Genomic DNA, 23,998 nt, shown 5'->3' on the forward strand with positions numbered 1-23,998 from the left:
TTTATCCGGAAGATTGCCGTCAGCCAGGAGCAGAAACCCTGGAAGAAAAAAAACAAAAAACACACAAAGTCATCCTCACTCCGAGTCACAACTGGACCGCACAAAGATCGTTATCGCTGGATGTCATAAAGACCCAATGTAACCCTCACACCTCTACTGGGATCCAAGGCCAGGTCCTCTCCACAGCGTGCAGCACCGGAACTCTTGGGTTCAGGACTGCGGTTAGAAATCAGGGAGGCCCGTACAGCCTAGCTGGCAGGAACAGTGAACCAAACCCAACAGGCGGCTCCCAGCCTCATGAACAAACCACTTATTCATGCAACTAGAAAACCTGCATGAATAAGACCTTAAGTATGTTTTGATGAATTATTTTTCACAACATTTTTTTTACATTTTTTGTGAGGTTTGGTGAAATATCAGGGGTCTAAACAGACACACACAGTCTCACTGTTGAGGCAGAGAGAGGACGCAGGTTCCTCAAAAACCGCTAGCTGCAAACTGAATGAACAGGAAGTTTTCTATACAGAGGCTCCCCGTTCATAAACTGAAGCACTTGTAAACACAGGGAGGGCCATGGGGGATTGGTTCCAGTAACTGCGCCCACACCTACTTCTCTAGGCCCCCCCCCCATGAACTTATGGGGCCTGTGCCCCATACAGGAGGGCAGGTGCTACCACCTTATCAGCAAGCCTTTCTTGGGTTTTACCCAGAGTGCTAGCCTCATGAAGAAGATTGCTGTTCACATAAATAGCTAAAGTGTCAGCATGTTCCGCAGTGAGTCTTAAGTCTTCTGTGCCAAATAACCCAACCCTTCTGCCGATTCAGTGTCTTTGTGCCACCTGCATCCCATGTCTGCAACGTGCACTGTCTCTCCAAGTGTGCCCTGTGTCCCCCCCCCCCCATGACTCCTGTGCCTTGGCGCAGCCTTCGGTATGCTCCTCAGTTGCCTGGACTGCTATGCTCCACCATCAGTAGCCTCTTCAATCGGACGTGATTTTTAATCACATCCGATAAAAATGTTGTTCAACTGTAGGGCTTTACTGCCCCTCAACCACTAGAGTGAATGAGCCCCAAGACCTAATAGAGAAGGAGTCTCTAAACTTTCTAAATAAAGGGCCAGTTTACTGTCCTTCAAACTTTAGGGGGGCTGGACTGTGGACAGTGGGAGAAGAAAATGTCCTGGCGCAATGCCCCATCCCTGGTGCCAGTGGGTGGAGAAATAGTGGCCCCCACCTTTGGCGCCATTGGGGGGGGGGGGATAGTGCCCCCACCGTTGGCACCATTGGGGGGGGGGATAGTGCCCCCCACCCTTGGCGCCATTGGGGGGATAGTACCCCCCACCCTTGGCGGGATAGTACCCCCCCACCCTTGGCGCCATTGGGGGGATAGTACCCCCCACCCTTGGCGCCATTGGGGGGATAGTACCCCCCACCCTTGGCGCCATTGGGGGGATAGTACCCCCCACCCTTGGCGCCATTGGGGGGATAGTACCCCCCACCGGTGGTGCCAGTGGGGGGGGGGGAATAGTGCCTCCCACCAGTGGTACCAGTGGGTGGGGAAAGTGCCCCCACCGGTGGCGCCAGTGGGGGGGATAGTGCCCCCCACCGGTGGCCCAACTGGTGGCCTTAGTGGGGGGGGGGAGAATAGTGCTCCATCATTGATGTCAGTAAAAGGGGGGGGGGGGTAAATAGTGGCCCATGTTGCTGACAAATGATACAAGCAAGCAAAAGGCTTTACCCAGCCCCCCAGGCTGCAATTTGGAGACCACCGTCATAGAGGCTTCATTATAGTCATGACATTTTCAACATTTAAAAATGTGCAGTTTCATTAAAATAACCCCTGGTGATCTTGCCATGGAGGGAATTGTTCAGGCATTTCCTGTTATTGGGCGACAACATTCTGTCTCCCAATTGCGCTCCTGTGTTGTCACCCTGGCTTCCAATGGAGATTACATAAGGCCATTTCAATGCCTAGTATGCAGGCATGGCCTACTGTTGTCACCATCAGGAAACCCGCTCTGAGAATTGCCATGCAGCTAACACTAGAGTGAATGCAAACAGGTAGTGGCTGCAAAAAGGCTGGAGGGAATTAGCAGCATTGAGATGTGGCAAAGGATGAAAAAAAAAAAAAAAAAAGTGAAAAGGCTTTTTTTTATATATAAATAAAAGTGCACACAGAAAAACGTCCCCACTTATAAAAGAGCCGTACTCACATTGTCTCTTTGGTCAAAGTCCACCGAGCTGGACACGGAGGTCAGTCGCTCGTAGCGGTCATGGCTCTCGGAGTGCATGGCCGAGGCCACACTATAACAAAGAACAAAAAGACATCAGCAAGAAATACTAATGTGTGTGCAGAGAGGAAAGGGTTAAATCACTCAGAAAACTGCAGATTAAAATCAGAACCAGAACTGTGTGCAGGAAGGAGGACCCCTGTATGATGTCATAATACAATATATACAATAGGTGAGAGAGGGGGAGAGAGAAGAATGGAGGAGAGATGGAGAGACACTCTGCATGCATCCAAAGATCGGGTTAGAGAGAACCGCAGCTGCGGAAAAAAAATAATCAAGTCCTTATTAGTGAGGAAAAGCAACACACAGACAGGGAACATACTATTCTCGCTCCACCCGGGAAATTTGCATCCGTCTCTGCCTGGGTACAGGAACACAAAAACACAAGACACGTTACATGGCACAATGACCAACACACGGCACGTCCCTAATGGGGGAGAGGGGGGGTCACCCCCAACAGCAAGAGGAGAATAAAATACATACACTATATGGCCAAAAGTATGTGAACCCCCAAATGATGGAGTTCGGGAGTTTCCAGTGAAGTTTATGGTTAATGCTCCGTATACAAAAGACATTGTTACCAGAAGGTCAGAGGAGCACAATCGGCTACAATTTGGTGAAGACCCTTTTCTGTTCCACCATGACTGTGGTTCAAATTGACTGGTCTGCACAGAGCCCTGACCTCCTCCCTATTGAGCACCTTTGGGAGAAATTGGATTACTGATGGTGAGCCAGGTCTTCTCATCCAATATCACCTTACACATGGGGATGCAATTCCACAGACACCCTCTGTAGAGAGGTACAGTATATCACAAAAGTGAGTACACCCCTTACATTTTTGTAAATCTTTCCTTCTACCTTTTCATGTGACAACACTGAAGAAATGACACTTGTCTACAATGTAAAGTAGTGAGTGTACAGCTTGTATAACAGTGTACATTTTCTGTTACCGCAAAATCCCCTCCTTTATTTGATACATTTGCTAGCAGTTTTTAAAAGACCTTTTTTCTGACACTTTTTAAACAGCATTTTTTTTTACCTCTTTCTTCCTGCCAAATTAGGGGAGGGGTTAATTGTGCACAGGTGTATAAAAGGTAGTTATACAAACTCCTCCAGGAGCTTGCTCCCTGATGGTGTCTTGCATGTGGATTTTGTGAACACAAGTGGAGAGTTAACAACCAGGAGTTGAAAACAGGAGTTAAGACAGGAGTCTCTAACCTCTATCCTACATCCATCCTCCCCTCCATTTTAAAGATCTCACTGCAAGGGGCAACCAGACAGCTTTCCAGAAACGTCAGGCTGACAGCAAGCCAGATTCACTGGAACCAGAGTGTTTAACAGGGACCACCGCAGCCAGGTAAGCGCGCACCTCCACCCCCCCCCCCCCCTCAGTGATTGTTCCAGGGACTCCGTCCGACCGCCTACGGGGGTCAGGAAGGAATTTTTGCCCCACTGGTGCGTTTGGCTGCTACTGTCAGGGGTTTTTTCGCCTTCCTCTGGAACAATCAGGAACAACCATAGGTTAGCATACCCCTACCTCCGGCCTCCTTTCCATTTTTTACGATATCCTAGGACGACTATTCCAGATCACAGCCAGACTTCTTTTCTGAGCAGAGACCTTCACCTTAAGTAAAGGTAGCTGGAACAGCCAGCAACAGAATACAACAACTCCTTCCGCATCCATACAGGCATCCCCTGATCAACTTGCGCGCTAATAGCCTCAAGCACGGCGGCAAGTCTGATACCTAGCCCCACCTCAGGATCAATACCCTGATCAGGATCATCATCTTAGGCCCATAGTACCATCAACAGCATCCACAAACCATGTGCTACTTCAAACACTCAGCTGAAGTTCTGCACAGACTAAGGAACATCAACACCACATTGCCATCTTCCATACAAAAAATACTTCAAAGAGAACAACTATTAAAAACCGGACGACAAGCAGCTCCCAACCACAGGAAGACATCTACTCGACCACTACAATTAGATTGCGCCTTGATTAGCGCCAGGTCTGCAGTCAAACATAGACTGGAAGTACACGACTTCATCATCGAGAACAATGTAGACTGCCTCTTCATCACCGAAAGCTGGTTAACCTCTGACTGCAACACCATCCTCACCGAATTGGTGCCGGAAAACTACAGGATCCTAACCGAACACCGGATAGGGAAAAAAGGAGGAGGCCTAGCAGTGATCTTTAAAGGTCACCTGGATCTCACTAAACCATCATCTCAGAACTCAGTGCCTTTTATGGAAACCCTGACGCTACATCTTCAACCAACACCCCATGACACCACTCATATTCTACTGTGCTACAGACCACCGGGACCAAAGTCCAATCTTCTTTCACCCCTCACGGAATCCTTTGCAATGCACACCCTAAAATTCAAAAATTTCCTGGCACTCAGAGATTTCAACCTTTGGGCAAATGAGCCTAAAGACCCCATTGCGACTGCCTGCATCAATCAACTAGAAGAACTGGGTCTACAGCAACTGATAAAGACTCCCACGCATGGGTCAGGACACACCCTGGACCTCATTTTCAAACAGAACATCAACGTCAACATACTCGACAACATAACTCTGCCATGGACGGATCACCACGCCATCAAATTCAAAATCGCTACCAACATCACCAACGCAAAACGGAAACCTGCAACAACGCACTGGACCAGATCGCATAAAAAACTGTACTCCGAAGCCTTCAAAACCACTCTGTCCAAAAAGATAACTACAATAAACTTAAACCACTCTACGGAGGAAACACTCAACTCCCTGAACAAGGCATTACTGCAATCAGCAGACTCGGTAGCACCAAAACCCAGGGCTCTCATCAGGAAGAAAAATGCTGGATGGTTTAATAGCTCCCTCTCCGTACTAAAGCAAGAACGCAGAAGAGCGGAAAGAACATGGAGAAGAAATCCCACCGAGGAAAACCTATTTAACTACAAAGGTCTGACAGAGAATTATCGGAAAGCAATCTTCAAAGCCAAAAAGGACCACTTCTCATATACAATCTCAACGGCCACAAACCAACCACGGGAACTGTTTAAACTGGTTAATCCATCAATGAATCCGGTGTGCCTAGAACCCCCAGAAAGCGAATCCCAGGATTACTGTGACAAACTGTCGGATTTTTTCATCGATAAAGTCAAAACCATCAGGGAAACAATTTGTCAGAAGAAAACATCCAACCTCAGCCAGCAAATACATAAAGAGGATGTCCGCACCAACATACCGCAACCGCCGAAATTTTCACTATCCCCAATTACCGTAGACACCCCAAAAAACATCATTAATAAACTGCGTGACAGTACCTCACCTATTGACATCATCCCCACAAAACTACTGAAAGAATGCTCCGACATCGTGGCTCCAACCATAACCCACCTCGTAAACCGATCATTCCATGAAGGGATTGTTCCCAGCATCCTCAAACAAGGCATCGTCAAACCTCTACTCAAGAAACCAAACCTGGACCCTCAGGATCCAAACAACCGTAGGCCAATTACAAGCCTCAAAACCATTTCTAAGATCATGGAGAAAGCTACATCAGCTACAACTTCACCTGGATACTCACAAACTCCTGGACCAGCTGCAATCAGGCTTCCGCCCGTGTCATGGAACAGAAACAGCGCTCCTCAAGATTTGGGATGACGCCCTCGAAGCAGCAGATGACGGAGAGCCGTGTCTCCTCGTACTGCTAGACCTAAGTGCAGCGTTTGATACAGTAGATCACAATACTCTACTCGTCCGCCTCACAGAAGTAGCCGGAGTCCAAGACATAGATCTCCATTGGTTCGCGTCCTTCCTAGGAAATCGGTCACAGACAGTGAAACTAGGAAAATTCCTCTCCGAAACTCGGGCAGTCACCTGCGGAGTCCCTCAAGGCTCTCCGTTGTCACCCGTTCTCTTCAACATTTACATTCGCCCACTCCTTCAAATCATCAGATGCTCAGATCTCGGCTTCCACTCTTACGCTGACGACACACAACTTTATTTCCGGATCAATGGAAAAAAAGATCACCAACAACAACTTGAAAACTGCCTCAAATCAATAGAGGACTAGATGACCACCAACTCCCTCCAGCTGAACCAATCAAAGACAGAGCTTCTTATCTTACACCCAAATCATAAGCCCGCAACCAAAACCTCCTGGTCTCCACCAACCGTCTTTGGGCAGACTATCTCCCCAAAGACCAAAGCGAAGAGTCTTGGGGTTATATTAGACACACAAACGTCAATGGATGCGCAAATAGGATCTGTAGTCAGTCGATCTCACCATCTGCTGTGCATGCTTTGCAGACTCATCCCTTTTATCCCAAAGAATGACAAAGCAGTGGTAGTTGGAACAATAATTAATTCACGACTGGACTACGCAAACTCGCTTTACATAGGATTACCACAATATCAACTTGCGCGATTACAACTGATCCAAAACACGGCGGCAAGGCTGATAACAGGAAAAAAACCCTGGGAATCCATCTCTCCTTCACTGAGGAGCTTACATTGGCTAACCGTAAAAAATCGGATCACGTTCAAGACCCTTTGCCTCACCCACAAATGCGTGCATAGAGAAGCTCCGCAATACCTAATGGAGAAAATAAATCATTACACACCAAACCGCAGTCTTCGATCAGCCAACAAAAACCTCCTCCTCATGCCCAAAGCCCGGTATAAATCCAAGGGGGATCGGAGATTCGCTGTCCAAGGGCCTCGGCTATGGAATGCTCTACCAATAAACATCCGCCTGGAAGAAAATCACCTGGCTTTTAGGAAAAAACTCAAGACCTTCCTCTTTTAGCAGATGATCAAAGCTCGCCACAGCGCCTAGAGGCGATTCAGTTCGCATTGTGCGCTATACAAGTATTTCATTCAAAATAACTCAACACACAGCCATTGATGTCTAAACCGCTGGCAACAAAAGTGAGTACACCCCTAAGGGAAAATGTCCAAATTGGGCCCAAAGTGTCAATATTTTGTGCGGCCGCCATTATTTTCCAGCACTGCCTTAACCCTCTTGGGCATGGAGGTCACCAGAGCTTCACAGGTTGGCACTGGACTCCCTCTTCCCCTCCTCCATGATGACATCACAGAGCTGGTGGATGTTGGAGACCTTGCGCTCCTCCACCTTCTGTTGGAGGATGTCCCACAGATGCTCAATAGGGTTTAGGTCTGGAGACATGCTTGGCCAGTCCATCACCTTTACCCACAGCTTCTTTAGCAAGGCAGTGGTCATCTTGGAGGTGTGTTTGGGTCGTTATGTTGGAATACTGCCCTGCAGCCCAGTCTCTGAAGGGAGGGGATCATGCTCTGCTTCAGTATGTCACAGTACATGTTGGCATTCATGGTTCCCTCAATGATCTGTAGCTCCTCAGTGCTGGCAGCACTCATGCAGCCCCAGACCATGACACTCCCACCACCATGCTTGACTGTAGACAAGACACACTTGTCTTTGTCCTCCTCACCTGGTTGCCGCCACACACGCCTGACACCATCTGACACCAAATAAGTTTATCTTGGTCTCATCAGACCACAGGACATGGTTCCAGTAATCCATGTCCTTAGTCTGCTTGTCTTCAGCAAACTGTTTGCAGGCTTTCTTGTGCATCATCTTTAGAAGAGGCTTCCTTCTGGGACGCCAGCCATAGAAACCAATTTGATGCAGCCTACGGCATATGGTCTGAGCACTGACAGGCTGACCCCCCCACCCTACAACCTCTGCAGCAATGCTGGCAGCACTCATACGTCTATTTCCCAAAGACAACCTCTGGATATGACGCTGAGCACGTGCACTCAACTTCTTTGGTTGACCATGGCGAGGTCTCTTCTAAGTGGAACCTGTTCTGTTAAACCGCTGTATGGTCTTTGTCACCGTGCTGCAGCTCAGTTTCAGGGTCTTAGCAATCTACTTATAGACTAGGCCAGTGATGGCGAACCTTGGCACCCCAGATGTTTTGGAACTACATTTCCCATGATGCTCATGCACTCTGCAGTGTATTTGAGCATCATGGGAAATGTAGTTCCAAAACGTCTGGGGTGCCAAGGTTCGCCATCACTGGCCTAGGCCATCTTTATGTAGAGCAACAATTTTTTTTTCAGATCTTCAGAGAGTTCTTTGCAATGAGGTGCCATGTTGAACCTCCAGTGACCAGTATGAGAGAGTGAGAGCGATAACACCAAATGTAACACACCTGCTCCCCATTCACAACTGAGACCTTGTAACACTAACGAGTCACATGACACCGGGGAGGGAAAATGGCTAATTGGGCCCAATTTGGACATTTTCACTTAGGGGTGTACTCACTTTTGCTGCCAGCGGTTTAGACATTAATGGCTGTGTGTTGAGTTAGTTTGAGGGGACAGCAAATGTACACTGTTATACAAGCTGTACACTCACTACTTTACATTGTAGACAAGTGTCATTTCTTCAGTGTTGTCACATGAAAAGATAGAAGAAACTATTTACAAAAATGTGAGGGGTGTACTCACTTTTGTGAGATACTGTACATCATCTCTTCATCCCGCTCTAATATTTCCCATAGAGCACCTCACTGGGTACCACCTTCAATGCAAGGTATAGAATGTCTCCGTTACTCCCCAATATCTCTGATCGAGCATCTCTCCTTAATGGCCTACCCTTACACAGGCTCCTCCCCCTTTCAGTCTATTATGAATGCTGCTGCTAGACTAATACACCTCACTAATCGTTCCGTGACTGCTGCTCCTCTCTGCCAATCCCTTCACTGGCTTCCCTTCCCCCACCGTAAAAAATTCAAAATACTAACCATAACATACAAGGCCATCCACAACATCGCCCCCCCATCTACATCACCAACCTCATCTGCAGATATCGCCCAAATCGTCCCCTCCACTCCTCCCGGGACCTCCTGCTCTCTAGATCCCTTGTTATCTCCTCTCATGCTCGTCTTCAGGACTTTTCCAGAGCCTCTCCCATCCTCTGGAACTCCCTGCCCCGGTATATCCGATCAGCCCCTAACCTGTCCACCTTTAGGAGATCCCTGAAAACTCACTTATTCAGGGAAGTCTATCCCACACCCACCCAACAACTGTCCCTGAGCCACCACCATCAAATAATTCCCTGCATCTATTACCTCTTGTACCACCCCCTACCTTTAGAATGTAAGCTCTACGAGTCGGGCCCTTCTGTATTGAACTGTATTGTAATTGTGCTGCCCCCCCCCGTGCATTGTAAAGTGCTGTGTAAACTGTTGGTCGCGTATAATAATAAATGTAGATTTGCCAAAAGTCTATAAGATTTCCAATCAGTCCTGCGCGGCTGGCGTGCGCGGGGACAACTCAAGGATTTCAAAGTACTGCTAGCACAGAGGGGGGAGGGGCGTGTTCTAATGAACGGCTGCAGTGTAAGCTGATCTCCCCTGCTCTTCAGATTTTCTCCAGCTGGGTGCCTCACCGGATGTTGTTGGTTTTATATGGGATTGTACAAGAAGAACATTTCTGAATCTTTTCTGCAAACCTCAATGGCCCAATGTCGTTTGCAGCTGGAAGCAATAAGTAACAACGAAAGAAAGCGAACATATACAAGTAGGCAGGCCGCAACGTGGCGACGGTCACACGTCTTACCTGTCGGCATCGGTGACGAGCGCCAACCGCCCATAGTCCCAGGCCACTTTCCTCAAGAAGGAGAAGACGAAGAGAAGGGCCTGGAGAGACACAACATGGGATTGTAAGGAGCTTCTCAACACGCCTCTGTACATGGAGAGGATCCAGAGAGACGACACACAATGCAGCTTTGTGACTCTCATCTCTGTCATTCTTTTTGGGAGCCCCACAGGGAGGTAATAAAGCTCAAAGAATTATCACCTCTCTCTGGCAACTAGGGCTGAAACAACTAATCGATTCATCGACAACTAATCGATAATGAAATGAATCGATTACAATTTTCATAATCGATTAATAGGCCAGTAGCATTATGGGGTTAAAGAGGAAGTAAACCCTGATGAGTTTACTTCCTCTTTGATTTCCTGCAAAGGTAAAGCATAATGGACTACTATGCATCGCATAGTACAACATAGTACATCGCATAGTACAACATAGTGCATCGCATAGTAGTCCATTATGTGTCACTTACCTGACACAGGAGCCAGCGAAGTCACCGCTGTCCCCTGTATTCCGGAGCATCCATCTTCTCGTGGGTCTCGCCGCTCCTCCGCTGTCATTCGTAGAAGCCGCGATGACGTCACTCCCGCGCATGCGCACGGGAGCCTCCACTCGCGGCATATCACCGTAGACAGCGGTGCCTGTGTTTTGGCAAATATCTCCTAAACCGTGTAGGTTTAGGAGATATTTCTTGGACCTACAGGTAAGCCTTAATCTAGGCTTACCTGTAGGTCAAAGTGGTTTGTAAAGGTGTACAACCACTTTAAAAAAAAAAAAACTAAAATGAGCCCTTTATAGTACAAAAAAGAGCAAATCGTTACTGTAAATATTACTTTCACAATTTTACAGTAAAAAAATAAATTAAAAAAAATGAACCCCTTACAGTCAGATCTTCTTTTTTCTACTATAAAGGGCTTGTTTTAGTTTTTTTTTAACCCCCATTATGTTACTAAACGTCTTTACACCCGATTCATATCTATGTGTTTATTGGTGCTTTTTGCAGAAACGCACTACAGTTCATTTACATGGTTTCCTATGGAACACGTTCACATCTGAAAGGGTCAGGGACTTTTAAAAATGCAAAACGGTGCTTTATTGGTTCAATATACTTCAATGGAGAAGCTGCAGAAAAGCATGTAACACATTTTTGCAGCAATTTGTGTTTTTTAATCTGCCCAAAAAGGCAAACTTCAGTAAAATCACGTGCACAAAAATCAAAAACGCACAGCAAAAAGCACTGCAGAAACAGATCAAAAGCAAACTGCGTAGGTGTGCACCGAGCCTTATGCTGGTCACACCGATCAATTTGCAGATGAGAATATTCAGACGAAAAATCTTTGTACATTCGCTGAATGAAAGAATTTTGTTTGAAATTTTCACTTGTTTTTAACATTCTGTTTTTAAAATGAATGTAATTTCTGAAGGAAAACCACAAACACTGTCTGAGAATTCCTTTGACTGAGAAGTTTTCTATTTCCAAATTTTCCCATCACTGTGGTTGAAAATGAACATCAATTTGACCCACTTTTTTTTTTTTTTTTTAAAGGTAATTAACCGATTAATCGAAACAATAATCGGCCAACTAATCGATTATGATATTAATCGGTAGTTGCAGCCCTACTGGCAACAGATACTTGCAAGAGCTCAATCAAGGAATAAACAGAATGCCAGGACAGTAAAACTGCAGATTTATACATACTTACGATTTAATATCTACTACCCCCCCTCACTTCTGTTTATGCCTATGCAGGCTCTTAAAGTTTAGAAAATTTTGTGCCAAAATTAAGAATACACAATCAGTTGTCTCCAGTTATCCATACTATATATATATATATATAAAAAAAAAAATATATATATATATATATATATATATATATATATATATATATATATATATATATATATATATATATATATATATATATATATATATATATATATATATATATATATATATATATATATATATATATATATATATATATATATAAACAAGTTACTGCCATGCCTCTCTTTGGCCACAAGAGGGCAGCATCATTGCTTCCATTACCAGCAAGCATAGCCGTGTATGGAACTTGCAGCCAGCATACAAAGTCACCCCATTAGTTTCTACATGAATGTCTCTGAAAACATTAGTTACAAGGACTCGGGTATGCACAGCCAGGCGCATGACCTGTCCTGTCAGTCCGCAGCAGGTTACGTGTGTGCATCCTGGCGGCTTGTGGTCTTCTGACCATGGCTGGTCACAGTGACTTTGAGGGTATTTATTTGCCTTCCTTTTTGATAGTTGGTGCTGTGCCTTTTTACCAGCTACCTTGTGCATCAGGTTGTTGTTCTAAATGCCCATGGCTGACCCGGAAACACCTGCCCTTCTCTCCAGCTTTTGTTGTCACCTCTTCCCATTCCTGCTATTTGCTTTGCCTGCCTAGACCTCTGCTTGGACCCCAAATTCTCTCTTGCCCGACGTCGGCTTCGGCCTCTAATTGGACCATCACTAATCTCTAACCTGCTTCGAACCTGACTGACCCCAACTGCTCTCATCTGCTGCTACCGCCGACCTCTACTTGGACCCCGATTGCTCTCTTGTCTACCGCCAGCCTCGACGTCTACTTGGACCCCGATTGCTCTCGTCTGCCGCCAGCCTCGACCTCTACTTGGACCCCGACTGCTCTTATCTGCCGCCAGTCTCAACTTCTACTTGGACCCAGATTGCTTTTTAGTCTGCTGCCAGCCTTAACCTCTATTAGGACTCCAATTGCTCCCTGCCGCCAGCCTCTACCTTTACTTGGACCCAGATTACTCTTTTGTCTGCTGCCAGCCTCGACCTCTACTTGGACCCCGATTGCTCTCATCTGCCACCAGCCTGAACCTCTAGTTGGACCAAGACTGCTCTCTTGTCTGCAGCCAGACTCAACCTCTACTTGGACCCCAATTGCTCTTTTATCTGCCGCCAGCTTTAACCTCTACTTGGACCCTGGTTGCTCTTGTTGGCAGCTAGCCTCAACCTCCAACTTTAACCATGACTAACCTTGCTTGCTACCTGCCTCGACCTACACATGGATCTTGTTTGCTTTGTCGTCTACCGCTAGCCTTGACCTCTAGTTGGACCCCGAGACTTTCTGGCAGCTGACGCTGTGTCATCTAACCAGCTTTTTTGTACACGAGACTGTTGTTCTGATTACCCAGATCACCTTACCATTCTTCTCTAGCCTTTGTTGTAGTCTGCGCCCGTTCCTGCTGCCTGTCTTTTCCTCTGATTGGACCCCGATAACCTCATGCCTGCCACCTGCCTCACCCACCGCCTGGATATTGACTACCTTCATGCCTGTTGTCTGCCCTGACCTCTTCGCAGGCAGCAAACTGCTTCCTCTTTGAATCTCCTGCTCCAGCAACCCCTTGCTCGGGCAAACCCCAACGGCTGCGGTGACAGCTAGAAGCAAAAATAGTCCAGGGGAAACAAAGGTCTCCGGCCCATCTCTCCTTGCAGAGTCCTCTTGTAAAGCTGTCACTTAGACGCCGCACTCGGGAGGAGCTGACGTCGCCTGTCAGGGGTGTCCCCCCTTAAAGAGGAAGTAAACTCTCCCACTCTAATGCTTCTCTTCATTTAATCCATTATAATAAGTAATTATCAGACTATAGCCACTGTAATCCAGCCCAAATCGCATATTACTTACTGTTTAAAACTTTAAAAAACTTGTTTCCAGGGGTTAGGCAGCGCCATCTTAAGTATTGTTTTCTGAGTCCACAGTGGAGTGCATTTCCGCCCTTACATTGAGCACTTCCTGTACTGTTAACCAAGCCTCCTTCTCAATCCAACGTTTCTATGGCAACCCTGCTTCCCTGTTCATAGCTGACTTCTTTTATTCCATAGTATTTACTTGTGCCGATGTCTAATGTTTCCCTTTGTAGTCTTATCAGCTTCGGCTGATAAGACTGCAGTAATGGCCAAGTTTACACTGCATGTCATGTCACATGGTGTGTAGGAGGAAGCTCTGAATGATTCTGAAGTCTCCTGGGAGTTCAGTGTTGTGTGCCGTAGGAAGTCCCGATTAGGGATGAGCTTCGTGTTCGAGTCGAACGTACGTTCGACTCGAACATTGGCTGTTCGGCGAATTCCGAACGTTTGGGCCGTTCGCGTCAAAATTCGAGTGACGCGCGCGCGGACCACAATGCACTGCGGTGGCGCAGTGCATTGCTGCCCCATGATTGGCCAAGCATGCACTGTGACCCCGCATGCTTGGCCAATCGCAGCGCCGGCAGCGAGGAGAGCCATGATTGGCCACAGGCATCCTGCCTGTGGCCAATCATAGCTCAGGCTGTGTAGTGCACGCCCCACACTATATAAGGCCGCCTTTGAGGCGGCCTCGTGTAGTGTGTTACTTAGCATCTGAAGCAGTGGGTGTTCTGTGTACCTTCAACACAGTACACACCAATCGTTTTTGGCTGATTTCCTATCTTGCTGCTGTGTAGTGGTTGTTGTCTGTGCCCTGACTGCAGTATACACCACTATATTCACCTCACCTATATAGCTAGTGATCTAGCTTTAACCACTTAACAACTGCCCATTGCCGATTAACGGCTTCAGGGCGGTTGTTTAACTCTGAGAGGCCGTTAATTAACGGCCTCCCAGAATTCTGCTCTCGCGTGCCCCGAGGTGTGCGCACTCGAGAGCATCCGTGACCGCCGGGTCGCATCACGGATCACGGTAAACGGCCGCTCATAGCGGCCGTTTACCACGTGATTGCTCCGTCAAATGATGGAGTGATCACTTGGAAACAAACCGGCGTCATGTTATGACGCCGGTTCCTCCCTCCCCTCTCTGTACCGATCGGTACAGCGGAGGGGAAAGAGATCGGTGTCAGCAGCGATGTGGGCTGCATCTGCAGTGCCCACATCGCTGCTCACCGAATTTAACCCCTCAATTCCCTGCCAATACTCTGCAATACCAGTGCATACTCTGCAGTACCAGTGAATACTCTGCAATACCCCGCCATTACTCTGCAGTGCAGTACCCCGCCATTACTCTGCAGTGCAGTACCCCGCCATTACTCTGCAGTACCCTGCCATTACTCTGCAGTACCCCCCAATACTCTGCAGTACAGTACCCTGCCATTACTCTGCAGTACCCCCCCAATACTCTGCAGTACCCCCCCAATACTCTGCAGTACCCCCCCAATACTCTGCAGTACCCCCCCAATACTCTGCAGTACCCCCCCAATACTCTGCAGTACCCCCCCAATACTCTGCAGTACCCCCCCAATACTCTGCAGTACCCCCCCAATACTCTGCAGTACCCCCCCAATACTCTGCAGTACCCTGCCATTACTCTGCAGTACCCTGCCATTACTCTGTAGTACCCCCCAATACTCTGCAGTACCCTGCTATTACTCTGTAATATCCTGCCATAAATTGCCATACCCAGCCATACTCGGTGATACCCTGAAATACCCAGCCATAGACGCCCCCCACCCCTCACCGCCCTCCGGTGCTTCTACCAACTCGCCAGTACGATCAAAGCCAGAATCTTTTTTTTTATTTTTTATTTCAGGCTTCCCAGCCTAGAGGTGAGATGTGGGGTCATATTGACCCCCAGATTTCACTGTAAAGAGGACCTGTCACCCCATATTCCTATTACAAGGGATGTTTACATTTCTTGTAATAGGAATAAAAGTGATCAAAAATATATTTTTGGGGAAAAAAATGTCAAACTAAAATAAAGTAAAATGAACAATAAAAAAATAAAATAAAAATTAAAGCGCCCATGTCCCCATGTGCTCGCATGTGCCACACATGTGAGGTATCGCCGAGAATGTTAGAGCGAGAGCAATAATTCTAGTCCTAGACCTCCTCTGCAACTCAAAACATGTAACCAGTAAAAAAAAAAATTAAAGCGTCGCCTATGGGGATTTTTTAAGTAGCGACGTTTGGCGCCATTCCACGGGCATGTGCAATTTTGAAGAGTGACATGTTTGATATCTATTTACTCAGCATAACTTCATCTTTCACTTTATGCACACATTGGGCTAACAAGTGGTTAATAATAGAGCTTGCAGTCAGTAGTGTTAGGAGATAGTGCGTGCTGTCTGCGTGCTCTGTACCCAGTACATACCGCTATAATATAGGGCAGGCCCCTACTTTCAAACATCCAACTTACAAACATCTCCTACTTGCAAACGCAAGGAGACAGCAGCAAGTGAGATGAAAAAAGATGGACGACAAAACAAATTATACAGGGGTGATAACCCTTCCCTATGTTTTCCAAAAAGCTTAAAAATAGTTTTTTTGACTGGAGCTACACTTTAAAAATGTACCAGTTGAAAATTACAAACAGATTCAACTTAACACAACAAACCTACACAGTCCCTGTCTTGTTTGCACCGCCTGTATACTGCTGTTCTGAGTATATAGGGCCTGGGGGCCACACGCATTTCCTTTTTTTAATATGGGTACGGGGTTCCCCTTAATATGCGTACAAGACCCAAATAGGCTGGTAATGGGCAGGGAGGGCTACCCATGCCATGTTTCTCAATAATTTTCAACCATATTGCAGGAACCAGATATAACATTAAAACCGCAAGCAGTTTTAAATGGTGTTATTTCCGTTTAATGTCATTTTGTGCAGGGACTGTTCTAAACACGGGAAACACGTGGCACTTCACAGGCATACTACAGACACCCCCCAGCCACCATATTTAAAGGAATATTTCACTTTTTTTTTTTCACTTTAATCGTCATTAAAATCACTGCTCCCGCCAAAACGGCAGTTTTTAAAACTTTTTTTTGCAGTGACCCATGTCCCCTGAGGCAGGAGGCAGGTCGCCAAACCCTTTTTAGGACAGTATCTTGCATATTAGCCGTTAAAATTAGCACTTTCCAATTCGAACGTTCGAGTCCCATAGACTTCAATGGGGTTCTAACGTTCGTACCGAAAGCGGGGGTCGTTCGCAAGTTCTGGTGCGAACCGAACCGGGGGGTGTTCGGCTCATCCCTAGTCCTGATAACAGATAGGGAAGCACATAGAGAGTGTGCCGTAAATCAGGGGAGATCTGGGCATGCTCAGTGACTTCATTCTAAAGAACAAAAAGGATTACAACAATATTAAGTAAGGAGATATCTACAAGCCGTGTTCATTAGGGGTTTTTTATGCTGATTTACATGGGACAAAGTTGTGGGGAGGGTTTACAACCACTTTAACACTAATCTTTATAACTGGCAGGGTCACGACAGTTTTTAAGGCAGGGAAAAAGGGGCAGCTACCCTGGGCCCCATCATTATTGTGGGGCCCAAAGCAGCTGCATCATACTTGCCAACTATCCTGGTTTAAATTCCCTTATCCCTTGAAGATTTAGTCCCATGCTGTGTCCCGATATCTCAATGTGAAGTTCTGTTACTAATGCTGCCGATCTTTGCTCTACATGATTCAGAATTAGCCAGTGTACTGCCTCCTAACTAATCCTATCCCACCCCACTGCCACTGATCCAAACGCCCCCTCCCCCAGCACTGCCACTGATCCCAACAGTCCTAGGATTCCTACCGTAGGAGTTTTCTGTCTATTGATGGGTCCCCTCACCTCCCCAGTCAATGGTGTGCATGCATTGAGGAGATGTGCTGTAACCTCTAGCAACCAATCATTGAGTGGTAAGGATATGCAGTAACCTCTAGGAACCAATCAGTGAGTGGTATAGATGTCTAGTAACCTCTAGCAACCAAGCAGTGAGCAGTATTGAGGTACAGTAATCTCTAACAACCAATCAACAAGCAAAAGTCATGTGCTGTAACCTCTAGAAAATAAACAGTGACCCATAATGTGTGCTGTAACCTCTAGCAGCCAGTCAGTGAGCGGTAATGATACACTGTAACCTCTGGCAACAAATGGCAATCGTTGCCTGATCTCATTCAGTAAACTGATTTGGAGTCTAGCTGCTATTTTGATGTATGTCTCAAAGCATGTGGAGAGCGAAATTGCATGTAGGGGGGCCCAAGAAAATGTTTGCCCAGGGTCCAATCAATCAATGTTAAAGACGGCCCTGGGCAGGGTACTGTACATAACTTTCTGAAAACATCACAGCGCCCGGCCTCAGTACTCCTCCCAAGAGCCCTCAGTCCTGATGCAAGCAGTAGGCTGGATTTTGGGAGGAGCTATGCAAATATCAAAAATGCATTGATGGGCGGATGTCAGTCTGCGGGAGTGGGCTGCATTTACATACAGACCATCCTAGGTAACATCCATATCTGATACCGAGCCTCCATGATTTAAAGAACTGAAATCCAATGAATAAAAGGGGGGGGGGGGGAGGGGGTGAGGGACAGTCAGGCTGGGGGAGGAAAGTGCTAGATGATGCTGGATATCCTGCAGCCAGGAAATAAGGCGGAGCTCTATCTGACCTGTTGCAGTTTCTAAAGCAAGTTGTGAGGAGCTCACAGTGTGCAGTGAAATCCAGGAAAGCAATTTCAGTCCAGGAGAGGATCCTGTACAACTGTGCAAGACTGAAGGGAAGGCCGGAGGTCAGATTTAAACTCCCATTATTATAATAAATAGATGAAGGTCGGGTGATATTCTTCTTTCTCCAATGGGTGAGTCATGTTGATCCTTCTGATGTCATAGAATGATGGGGGGGGGGGGGGCGATGGTGCTTGGTGACACCTCAATCAGCTGAAGAAGAGATGACATGGACCTGGCTGAGTAATAACCAGCAGCTGCTGCAGCAGAACGGTGACTCAGGTTCTGCCAGAGGAAACCGAAAGTTAGGTACATTACAGACTAGGGCTGCAACTAACGATTATTTTCATAAATCGATTAGTTGGCCGATTATTATTTCGATTAATCTGTTAATAACCTTAAAAAAAAAAAGTGTGGTGTATAATTTAGTAAATTTTGTAAAGTAAAAAAAAAAAAAATATTCTTAAATCTCTATGCAGTGGTAAATATAAATAACCAACTATATGGTTAGAAAGCAAAATCTCTAATCCACTCTGAGAACAACAGACAGAAGAGATATATACTATTAGAGGAGATCTTCCCTGAAAAAAAAAAAAAAATGTAATTTTAAAGAACGTTTTATTCGATTTTCTAATCGTTAGTGGGGGTCAAATTGATGTTAATTTTCAACCTCAGTGACGGGAAAATTTGGAAATGGGAAAACTGCTCGGTGAAAGGAATTTTTCAGACAGTGGATGATAAGGCTTGGTATGCAGTTTGCTTTTGATCTGTTTCTACTGTGCTTTTTGTTGTGCCTTTTGATTTTTGCTCATGTGATTTTGCTGCGATTTGAGTTTTGGCATTTTTTTTTTGGCCAATTTGTTGTTGGGCAGATTAAAAAAAAAAATAAAAAAAAAATAAAAAAAAAACACACAAATTGCCGCAAAACCCATTACAAGCTTTTCTGCAGCTTCTCCATTGAAGTACATTGAACCAAAAAAAAAAAATAATAATAATTGTTTTGCGTTAAAAAAAAAAAAAAAGTCCCTGACCGTTTCCAAATACACAGCGGCTGAAAAAAAGCAGAGATGTGAACGAACGTATCCCACAGGAAACCATGTAAATGATCTATGTGTCAAAAAAACACAAAGATGTGAACCAGGTCTAAGATGTTTAGTAACATAACGGGGGTTAAAAAAATAAATAAAATTAGCCCTTTATGCTACAACAAAAAGCAGATCATCACTACTGTAAGGGGTTCATTTTTTTTTTTTAACTGTAGAATTGTGAAAGTAATATTTACAGTAACGATTATTTGCTATTTTTGTACTTTAACCAGTTCCCGCCCGGCGCACGCCGATGTACGTCAGCAGAATGGCGCGGGCAGGCAAATGGGCGTACCCGTACGTCCCTTTAAATTTGCCGCCCTGCCATTCTGCCGACGTACATCGGCGTGCGCCAGTCAGGAACCGGCTAAAGTACAAAAATAGCAAATAATCATTACTGTAAATATTACAGTATTGCTGGTCGGGACCCCCGTGAGTCCGGTCATGGGTCCCGCGGACTCGATCGCCGCGGGCATACCCGCGATAGTCTCACGGAGCGGCTGAACGAGGAAATGCCGTTGTAAACAGCATCTCCCCATTCTGCCTAGCAACTAGTGACGCTGATCTCTGCTCCATGTGATTGGAGCAGAGATCAGTGTTCACTAAATTAAAGCTCAGCCCCCAACAGTTAGTAACACGCCCCTAGGAACACTTAACCCCTACACTGCCACCCACTGGTTAACCCCTTCACTGCCAGTGTCATTTACACAGGAATCACTGCATTTATATAGCACTGATTGCTGTATAAATGACAATGGTCCCAAAAATGTCCGATGTGTCCGCCACAATTTCGCAGTCACAATAAAAAAAATTAAAAAAAAAAACCCTGATCGCTGCCATTACTAGCAAAAAAAAAAAATATTGATAAAAATGCCATAAAACTGTCCCCTATTTTGTAAACGCTATAACTTTTGCGCAAACCAATCAATAATCTCTTATTGCGATTTTTTTAACCAAAGATATGTAGAAGAATACGGATCGACCTAAACTGAGGGAAAAAAAGATTTTTGGGGGATATTTATTATAACAAAAAGTAAAAAATAATGTTTTTTTTTCAAAATTGTCGCTCTATTTTTGTTTATAGTGCAAAAAATAAAAACCGCAGGGGTGATCAAATACCACCAAAAGAAAGCTCTGTTTGTGGGAAAAAAAGGACGTCAATTTTGTTTAGGAGCCACATCGCACGACCGCGCAATTGTCAGTTAAAGCGACGCAGCGCATGAATCGCAAAAAGTGGTCTGGTCTTTGACCACCAAAATGGTCCGGGGCTGAAGTGGATAAAGCGCTCATTTTAGTTTTTTTTAACCCCATTATGTTACTGGCTGATTAATCGATTATGAAAAGAGTAATCCATTCATTTCATAATCGATCAGTTGTTTCAGCCCTACTGTAGTGTGTTTCTGCAAAAAGCATCAAAAAACACAGAGGTGTGACCCAGGCCTGAGATGTTTAGTAACATAATGGGGGTTAAAAAAACTAAAATTAGTACAAAAAGAACAGATAATCGCTACTGTAAGGGGTTAAAGCGGGAGTTCCGCCGTTTTTTTTTTTTTTTTAAGCCAGCAGCTACAAATACTGCAGCTGCTGACTTTTAAAATAATGACACTTACCCGCCCAGCGCGCCCGCGATGTCGGCACCCAAAGCCGATCTCTCGATCATCTCTCGGGTGCTGCCGCCGCCATCTTGGGTATGGGGATCAGGAAGTGGAGCCTTGCTGATCCTGAAAGGTGCCAATTGTGGCGCCGGAGGGGGGGAGGGTTCCAATGAGTGGAAGCTCCACTTTAGGGTGGACCGCCGCTTTAATTTTTTACTATGGGACAGTGAAAGTAATATTTACAGTAGCGATTTTTTTTTTTTTTTTTTTTTTTTTTACTATAAAGGGCTAATTTTTTTTTTTTTTAACCCCATTATGTTAGTGGCCGATTAATCAATTATGAAAATAGTAATCAATTTCATAATCGATTAGTTGTCGATTAATCGATTAGTTGTTTCGACCTTAGACGTTTTACACACTGACGTTTTTACAGCAGCTTTTTTGAGCTTTTTTTTGCTGCTTAAGAAGGCAACTCCATGTTATTCAATGGGCTCATACACATCATGGCGTTTTTGAGCTGTAACAGGCATGGTCGTTTTTAAGCTCCAAAAAAAAAAAAAAAAAAACAACACACAAGGACCAGCACCTTCGGAGGCTCCAGCGCTAGAGCGGTTTTGACACCGAAAAAAAGCTCAAAACGCGCATTAACGATATACTGACGTTTTTTTGTAAATAGCAGAGGGATGTTATTTATTTATTTTTAAACGCGCCTTAGCGTTAACGCTTAAAAACAACGTTAAACGCGAATCGACGCCAAATCAAAATGCTAATAAAAACGCGTTTTTAACGCTGCTTTTTTCCCCAGGTGGTGTTACTAGCTTTACAGCCCGTTTTTTAAAACGTTCGTGTGTATGAGGCCTAATACTCAGGGGTCTCTGGTTATCACAGGATACTTTGGGGTCACTGAGCGGCAGGGGATGCTCGGGGGACACAGCATTGTCAGGGGTCACGGGGCGGCAGGGGGAGCTCAGCATTGTCAGGGGTCACGGGGCGGCAGGGGGAGCTCAGCATTGTCAGGGGTCACGGGGCGGCAGCATTGTCAGGGGTCACGGGGCGGCAGCATTGTCAGGGGTCACGGGGCGGCAGCATTGTCAGGGGTCACGGGGCGGCAGCATTGTCAGGGGTCACGGGGCGGCAGCATTGTCAGGGGTCACGGGGCGGCAGCATTGTCAGGGGTCACGGGGCGGCAGCATTGTCAGGGGTCACGGGGCGGCAGCATTGTCAGGGGTCACGGGGCGTCAGCATTGTCAGGGGTCACGGGGCGTCAGCATTGTCAGGGGTCACGGGGCGTCAGCATTGTCAGGGGTCACGGGGCGGCAGCATTGTCAGGGGTCACGGGGCGGCAGCATTGTCAGGGGTCACGGGGCGGCAGCATTGTCAGGGGTCACGGGGCGGCAGCATTGTCAGGGGTCACGGGGCGGCAGCATTGTCAGGGGTCACGGGGCGGCAGCATTGTCAGGGGTCACGGGGCGGCAGCATTGTCAGGGGTCACGGGGCGGCAGCATTGTCAGGGGTCACGGGGCGGCAGCATTGTCAGGGGTCACGGGGCGGCAGCATTGTCAGGGGTCACGGGGCGGCAGCATTGTCAGGGGTCACGGGGCGGCAGCATTGTCAGGGGTCACGGGGCGGCAGCATTGTCAGGGGTCACGGGGCGGCAGCATTGTCAGGGGTCACGGGGCGGCAGCATTGTCAGGGGTCACGGGGCGGCAGCTCAGCGCCGGGGCGGCAGGGGGAGCTCAGCGCCGGGGCGTCAGCGGCAGCTCAGCGCCGGGGCGTCAGCGGCAGCTCAGCGCCGGGGCGTCAGCGGCAGCTCAGCGCCGGGGCGTCAGCGGCAGCTCAGCGCCGGGGCGTCAGCGGCAGCTCAGCGCCGGGGCGTCAGCGGCAGCTCAGCGCCGGGGCGTCAGCGGCAGCTCAGCGCCGGGGCGTCAGCGGCAGCTCAGCGCCGGGGCGTCAGCGGCAGCTCAGCGCCGGGGCGGCAGGGGGAGCTCAGCGCCGGGGCGGCAGGGGGAGCTCAGCGCCGGGGCGGCAGGGGGAGCTCAGCGCCGGGGCGGCAGGGGGAGCTCAGCGCCGGGGCGTCAGCGGCAGGGGGAGCTCAGCGCCGGGGCGTCAGCGGCAGGGGGAGCTCAGCGCCGGGGCGTCAGCGGCAGGGGGAGCTCAGCGCCGGGGCGTCAGCGGCAGGGGGAGCTCAGCGCCGGGGCGTCAGCGGCAGGGGGAGCTCAGCGCCGGGGCGTCAGCGGCAGGGGGTGCTAAACATGGAAAACATGCTAAAGAATAAGAGGGAGGTTGCCCAACACAGAATCATGCGACAAGAGTGCCCAGTCCTTCCCAGAAGCCCTGAAAATAGCCCTCCCAGTCTCTCTCTCTGAAGCAGATTATCTAACATATAAAACAAAACTCGGCAGACATTCTGAGAGTCCAGTATCAGCGTTCCCCGGATCACATTTACAAGTCACTGGTTTTCATGATAGAGACTCACACCATCGGCATAAAGCACAGTGCTGCTAACTTACCAGAAAGCACATGAAGTCCAGAGCGAGGACAGTCGGCACCCCACCGAACGGCAGGCCCTGCAGCACGGTGCTGCGGATACGTGCGCTGTAGCAGTAGTCTCTTGTGCTTGTACCGGTGCCATTGCACTCGGCTCCGGCACAGGAAGAGGCAGAGGTAGTGCCCATGGAGGCCAGCGTGCCCAGGAAGAAGGGGGTCATGGTTCCTTTATCATTATTCACCCTGTGAGAGAAATACAAAGAAATCAGTAATTGGAATCATAATATGACAAGAGCGCTGCGCGTGAGACGGGAGCAGGAATACAAGCGATGCTTATAGCTGAACTCCGCCACACAAAATTTTCATTCAAATAGATTCCTTGTTGGCCGCAAAGGATATAAATTAAATTGAATTGTATTAAAAATACCTTTGCAAACCCATATATTACATTGTAAA

General features: G+C 47.2%; 1 protein-coding gene across 2 annotated transcripts; it reads right to left on the minus strand.

The window, feature by feature from the left end:
• On the minus strand, positions 1 to 23,785 carry LOC143981410 (mechanosensitive cation channel TMEM63B-like; the record flags this gene model as incomplete). Of its 2 annotated transcripts, XM_077479238.1 has the most annotated exon segments (5): positions 1 to 38; positions 2,213 to 2,303; positions 2,613 to 2,651; positions 9,899 to 9,978; positions 23,566 to 23,785. In XM_077479238.1, coding segments are annotated over 5 exon segments (446 nt in total), but the record flags the coding sequence as incomplete, so codon positions are not given.
• Between the last annotated feature and the right edge of the window lie 213 nt (positions 23,786 to 23,998).

Source organism: Lithobates pipiens, unplaced genomic scaffold (assembly GCF_037356315.1).
Source record: "Lithobates pipiens isolate NorthernLeopardFrog02 unplaced genomic scaffold, aLitPip1_a1.2 Scaffold_152, whole genome shotgun sequence".
NCBI lineage: Eukaryota > Metazoa > Chordata > Amphibia > Anura > Ranidae > Lithobates > Lithobates pipiens.